This window comes from Kryptolebias marmoratus, linkage group LG16, assembly GCF_001649575.2.
Source record: "Kryptolebias marmoratus isolate JLee-2015 linkage group LG16, ASM164957v2, whole genome shotgun sequence".
NCBI classification, from domain to species: Eukaryota; Metazoa; Chordata; class Actinopteri; order Cyprinodontiformes; family Rivulidae; genus Kryptolebias; species Kryptolebias marmoratus.
Window position 1 is genome coordinate 23813437 of NC_051445.1, and position 7114 is coordinate 23820550.

The 7114-nt window shown below is 43.2% G+C and overlaps 1 protein-coding gene across 1 annotated transcript; it reads right to left on the bottom strand.

Moving 5' to 3' along the window:
• Window positions 1-1463: 1463 nt before the first annotated feature.
• On the bottom strand, window positions 1464-5590 carry pou3f2b (POU class 3 homeobox 2b). Its single transcript, XM_037980181.1, has one exon. It carries the CDS (start codon window positions 5582-5584, stop codon window positions 4367-4369), a length of 1218 nt encoding a protein of 405 aa, XP_037836109.1. The 5' UTR covers window positions 5585-5590; the 3' UTR covers window positions 1464-4366.
• Between the last annotated feature and the right edge of the window lie 1524 nt (window positions 5591-7114).

The following is a 7114-nucleotide window of genomic DNA, read 5'->3' on the forward strand; positions in this document are numbered from 1 at the left end:
TGTAGTTCTATTTAGTAAACTGGACCATTATCAAATTACTGAATTGTTGTCTTTTTATAGGAAAGCATTTTCCTTTTCTTTTACTATTTCCATTAAAGCGTTAAGAATCATCAGCGTTTTTTCACTTAAAGAAAAAAATAACAAACAGCTTATTTTTATAATTATAAACCCATAAACATTCTGGGTGAGAAGTCCTGTGAAAACACCACATCAAAAGTCTAGTCTGATAAGTTCATAAGAAAATGACTTTAATTTCTGCTGTTTTCACATTTATTCTAAACGTTTATATAAAACTACACAGCTTTACATCACAGATCCTGCTGCTGTTGGACGGATGTGAACTCAGTCCTCCTTTCTGAGCCTACCTGACAGCTGAAACAGAAAGACAGAGCTGGACTCACCCCAGGGTCGAGCTGGTGTCGCTAGATGGCGCTGCAGCACCGACTATCCCCCCTCCTCCTGTTCAGGCAGCACCACACCACAGCCAGGGGTTTATTTATATATATATATTTTTCCTTCTCTGGGAGCCTAATGGGAAATTTGAAGTCACCTAAATAAAAAGGAAGGTGTAATTAACGCAACGCGCTATTAATTGCATCTGTTACAGAGCGGATGAAGGGCACCGGGGCCCACTGTTTTATATTACAAGGCCCCTCAAAAGTCTACTTCACATATCAGAGAGAGGGAGGCGGGGAGCTTATTTTTCCTGGTGTTGATGAATATGATGATAGTGGTGATGATGATGAGGCAGAGAGAGACGTCCAGATAGCTGCATGTTAGCACTGTACATCACATGGGGGAACACTGTCTTCATCATCCATACAGCCTGTAGGAATTACAATTAACCAAACTGTTGTTGATTGGAAACACAATGAGGTCAATAAAATGATTTTGGAATAAAACCCCACAGAGTTTAGTGCAAATACTAGCTTGCTTAGAAGGTGAGATTCAATATTTTTCCCCAAATTGTTCTTAAAACAGAAGATAAATAAACCAATCTACAAGACAAGGACGTGTATTCAGGTTCGGGGTCCTTTTTCTGAGGTTTCCTAACAGCTCCACTGAATTCCCATCACTCATTCTTCCTCCTTGCACAGTAATCCTCACATTCTCATCTAATTCAGAATCAGAATACATTTTTTGCTACGTTTCGGCAAGAAGCAACTGGGCTGCCCAATCAAGCTAAGGGGAGATGTTTATACAAACATCACACTGCAGCTTCCTGTGGGGATATTTCAGACAAATGTTGCACTGGAGGAGAACTAGCACCACTCTCACCGGGAGAGCTTAGACATGTTTTAGGGAACCTTTGCTCCTCCCACACCGCATCAATTAACCCAGACCATTTCAGTCTTAATGAGTAATCCTATTTTTGATCTTAAACTATTTTTAAAGTGTCGTTCTTTCAGCCTCAATGCGCAGAAAAATAAATAAATAAATAAAAGAAGACAAAAAAGCAGATCTTCCGATTAACATAACACTGCGTTATTTACTCTCAGTCTCAGGAAAAGAAGCACACCTGACCAGCAGAAAAAGAGACAGTGAAAACACCAAACAGCTAAAAACCTTTGACTGAAATTTCCCAAGTTTAAACACAGCATAAAAATATAAAAATAACAATTGTATCAAAATAACACATAACGGACCCCTTTCAGTCACCTTAAAGGGCCACTTGTGGTCCTCGGACCCCCGCTTTGGTAACCTAATTGAACGCTGGATGGAAGCTGTGGCCAAAGTGAGTCTATTTAAAAGCAGCCCAGGGGCAGAAACAACACATCATCAACTCACAATCTTCCACTCATCGACTCATTTTCTCGCAGCCATTAATTCCTCTCAGAGCAGAGAAATCAGAGTTTCAGCTCCGCAGCTGTCGGCTGCTGGGCCCCCTCACGTTTACGGGGAGATTTAGCACATGTGCTGAATATTTATAGGTATGAAAAAAAGCATATAGGCTTCACGTTGGAAAAAAAACTTTTTTAATATCAACCCCATTATTTAAAAATGTGCAAGTCCGTATAGTTCGTGTGTGGAGAGAAACACCAGCAGGCGTTTCTCCCCTTAAATCTAGCCCAAATTCATCCAGTGAACATGATATATACCCCCTCCCCCCATCTTGAAATAAAAACAACAAAATAAAGAAAAAACAAACAAACAAAACAGCAGCGTTGGATTGCTACAGGTCTACATCCCACAACTTCAGTATTTTTTTATGATTATTTCGTAATTAAATAAATCTGCTTCTTTTTGCAGAAGAAAAACACAAAGCAAAAAAATAGGGCAGAGGAAGGGAAAATGACGTTTTCTTTTTCTTCAATGAGAGAGTTTATTTTTTTGTTAAAAAAAATTCTCTGGATATGTCTTAAAGCAAAACGGTGTATTTACATCCAGCTGTGGCTGTCCGGGCTGTACCAACCCTCCCGCTGCAGAGAGGAAAACATCTGTCCTCCAGAAAAAACTAAACTAAAACCCTCCTCTCACTCAGAGAGAAATCTCCCCCCTTTGTGTCATCTGTAAAAACAGCGCAGAATAAATTACAGTTCCATCAGACAAAACTAGGGAAATAAAATCAATTCTCTAAAAGCAACACACAGGAACAAAACAAAAAAAGGCTGAAATGTGCTCAAACATAAACACTAAATTTTGTAAATAATGATAATAATATCAATAATACTAATTTTGATCATATGCTGAAAATTTGGATTGTTAAAATAAAAGTGTTTTGGGGGAGAAAAGGTATAAAAGCCATAACTTATTATTGTTATTTTATTATTATTATTTTTTGTGGTAACAAATATTTTATTTATGGAACTATCTTTGTTTGTTGTTCCTAAAATTGAAATAATTTCTAGACAGCTATTTTTAAAACCATATCAGTTCATGTCAGCTTAGTCCATTAAAGCACTAATTTTGAACGGGAAGGCAACCCGGAGTCATTTCAGAAAAGACGCTGAAAATGGCTGAACGAAACTCGCCTGAATATTCGGCTAAATTGAACGTTTTGGGGGAAAAATCAAATTAAAAACAAACGCTGGAACCAAATCGCGTACAGATAATTACTAAGTCGCCACTGAGGAGAAACTCGGCGACCAAATGAGCTGCACACACAAAAAAAAAAAAAAATAAAAAAAAAATACAAGGCAGTAGGTAGGCTGGAATTTGAAACTCAGTCTGCAGCTTTTTTCGAAAAAAAATAAAAAAATACATATTTGTATTTGGATAAAGGCGCCCCAGTGGGAAAAAATAGAATAATATTTAAAGATGAAGCCGGGACTTAAAAAAACCAAAGTTTTACAATATTTACAAATCCTAATGTTGTGTGAGAGTTGCTGCCATTTTATCTTTTTGCAGAGATATCTAGAGCCCATCTTGTTGTGGGAAAGTGCCTTATAGTCCAATCACTCTCTGAGGAGCCCCTCCTGGAGCAGGAAGACCCTCTGAGGGGGGGAGATGTCGTTATTCTACTGCTGTTGGGTGCAAAATAAATTTGTTTAAATGCTAAATAATAATAATAATAATAATAATAATAATAATAATAATAATAATAATAATAATAGTGTCAGTGCTGACTACAGCCTCCCAGCGGTTCGGTGCTGCCAGGCTGACAGATGGGACCCGGGCGATGCTCACCCTCAGCTGGACTCCTCTGGACTGGGGAGGAGGATGGGGAGTGTGGGGGGGTGGCATGCAGCCTTTACCGGCCTCCAGTTCAATCCATTCATCCTTTGACCCCCCCGCCCCCAGCCCCCTCAGCTGCACCACCCACGCACCCATCCCTGCTGGACGCACATACATGGAGCTGAGACTGACCCGCTTCACGCACATCAGCAACACTAGGTTGACAAAAAAAAAAAAAAAAGTGGCGAATGGAAACTATTCTGCTTTCTTTTTTGTTGTTGTCGTTTTGTTTTTGTCTTCCCCTGCCTGCTTTAAAAAAATGTTGTTCCTTATGTGGAGTATTTGTTTTTTTTATACACAACAGGGGCTACACCTTGAAACCGACCGGAGTCACAGTGCTGGGCTTGTATCCTCGGAGAGCACAAACAGCCTTCAGCTCTGGGAGAAGCTGAGACAAACGTCCTGTCCTCCCCCTCCTCCTCCTCCTTCTCCTCCTCCTCCTCCTCCTCCTCCACCACCCCCCTCCCTCACTCTCTCCTTTCTCCGTATTCACTGCAGATATTGTGTAAATACTCACTGCAATCTATTATACATAAAACACCCACTAGATCGTTTGATAGTCCAGTGATTTATATATAACCTTGAGGGATAAATAAAAAGGTTTGTTTTGTTTTTTTGTTTTGTTTTGTTGTTTTTTTTAAGAGAGAGAGGAAAAAAGAACAAAACAACGGAGGAGCGGTTCCTGCAGAGTTCACTGGACCGGGGTCTGGACCCCGTGGTGCGGCGGCGTGTCCCCGTACACATCCTCGCTCCCCGGCAGCGCTCCTCCGGGAGGAGTCATGCGCTTCTCCTTCTGTCTCCTGTTACAAAACCAAACCCTCACCACTTCTTTCTCCAGGTGAAGACTGTCCGCCAGGGTGATTATTTCCGACGCGGCCGGCTTAGGGCACTTCAAAAAATGGCTCTCCAAAGCTCCTTTTACGCTCACCTCGATCGAGGTCCGTTTTTTCCGTTTCCTGCCCTGCGCCGCGATCTTGTCCAGGCTGGTCGGGCTGCCCGAGGTGGAGTCCGCCTCCTCCAGCCACTTGTTCAACAGAGGCTTCAGCTTGCACATGTTTTTGAAGCTGAGCTGCAGGGCCTCAAACCTGCAGATGGTGGTCTGTGAGAACACATTTCCGTACAGGGTCCCCAGGGCGAGTCCCACGTCCGCCTGCGTGAAGCCCAGCTTGATCCTCCGCTGCTTGAACTGCTTGGCGAACTGCTCCAGGTCGTCCGACGTCGGCGTGTCCTCGTCCGAGTGCTCGTGGTGGCTCTGCGGCCGGTGCTGGTGCTGATGTTGGGACGCGGGGTGGCCGTGCTCGCTGAGGTGCGGGCTGTGGTGGTCCTCGTGCGTGTCTCTGAGGTTGTGGTGGTGCATCCCCTGCCCGCTGCCCGGGATCAGCCCGTTGACGCTGAAGCCCGGCTGGGAGTAGATAAGGCTCTGGCCGTTGGTGGTCGCCATGCTCGGTATGTGCGCCGAGGTGGTGGTTCTCCACGCGCGGCCGTCGTGGTGGTTCCCGTGCGCCTGGTGCACCAGGTGCGGCGGCCGCGACTGCTGGTGCTGCAGGTTGTTGCCGGAGCTGTGCATCTCCTCCCGCGCGCCCTGCACCGCCGGCTTGATGTCCTGCTCCGCTCCGAGCGGGCTGGACGACCACGGGGCTCCCTCTCCGTGGGACAGCGCCGTGATCCACTGGTGCGCGTGGCTGAGCGTGTGGCTGTTGCTCTGCAGCGGGTAGTCGCCCTGCAACAGGCTCTGCGCGTCCCGGTACGCCGAGGCTTGCTGCATGCTGCCGGGCTCCGAGTGCACGATGGATGCGCTGGAGGTGAGGATGCTGTAGTGGTTAGACGCTGCGGTCGCCATGACTCCTGGAGCCGGACTGGTCGCTCTGATTAAAGGAAGCCCGCATTTGACAGATCCTCTCCTGCCCATAGGCGGCTCCCAGGCGCTCTGCCAAGTGGACGCCGAGGCGCACCTGGACTCCGCTCCGCCCCTCGTGTCGCTCATTGGGCGCTCGGGAGATGATGGACGTGGTTGCCAGGGGCAACGGCGCGGCGATTGGCTCGTCGGGAGTCTCCACAAACACTACTCTCCCCGGTGGAGAGGCGCGAGCTGAGGCTCCGGTGGAAGCGGAGAGCCGGAGTGCAGCATGGGGGAGACGGAGCAGCGGGATCAGCAGAGCAGCTGTAAGATCCACATCCTGTTTTCCTCTGAATCAGACCGCAGGTAGTCCAGTTCCAGCTGAGGGTTTCCTCTAAACGAGGCTAAAGCTACAGCTGTTTATTTACATTCATTAGAAATGCTGTTCTTAATTGTAGATGTCTACAGATGAACTGAATTCAGTGTAAAAATGTAAAATGTGTGCGCACAAAACTGATCGGATTAATCTTTTTTTTCTCAGAACAAAGAATTAGGTTGAAGATAACTTAATAGTTTATTGTAACTAACATAAAAATGACCTCAACATTTTTGCATTTTCTTGTAGGTGCATGCAGGTTACTACATATTTGTAAAAATGTTGTATTTTAAATTTATAAATGAAAAAAATAGATGAACAGCTCTGTTTCCCATTAGAACTTATTATATCAATTATCACTTGAAATTGCCTTGTCTTGTACATACCATGTAATGCATTAAAATTATTATTAATTAATCATTTTTAGTTTGTAGATTAAAGAGCCTAATAAAAAAATGTTTATGCACGTGTTTAAAAAATAATTTATTCTATTTAGATTGAAAGATGTTATATTTGATTTAAAAAAAAACAGGCAACTGATAGCTTTGAAATGAACTTAGTGGCATTTAAATTTATTTGAAATTTTAAAAAATAATTTTTGTGACCACATTTTTATTTGATATCCTTTACAGTAATTTTCAGTGCTTTTAATGTGTATAGAAAACTTAACACTTACTAGCCAATAAAGCTCTAAAAATGGCAGTAATTAGCACAGTGTTTAATGTATTTTCTGTTGGTGGAAACTCGTAAATGTAGATGATGGTCAGTTGTGTTCACTTTAAAACGTTTAACAACCTGCTAACTAAACAGATCAACTTTAGGGTCCATTTAGCTTGTAAAATAAATTTTACAAGTCTTCTCCTGGGTGGGGGTAGCCAGAAAAAGGAAGATTAGCAAATTGAGATTTTATCTTTAATTTAAATAACTTACAAAATTCATATATGNATATATATATATATATATATATATATATATATATATATATATAGTTTTAAGTTGTCTAAAAGGTGGTTTGCTGCAGTCTGAAGTATCTTTGTGGAGCCATTAGAGTTTTTAAATCACCAGAGGAAATTTATAAATTACTTTCAGGTCTTCTGGTAAACTATTATAGAGTTAATAGTGTGTGAAAGGCTCCTCTGGCTGCTCATCATCCACCAAAGTGAAGACAGAAGTGAAGAGAAGGATTAAGTCCAAACTCAGGCCTCCAGTCCGGGGCACGAAGGGCA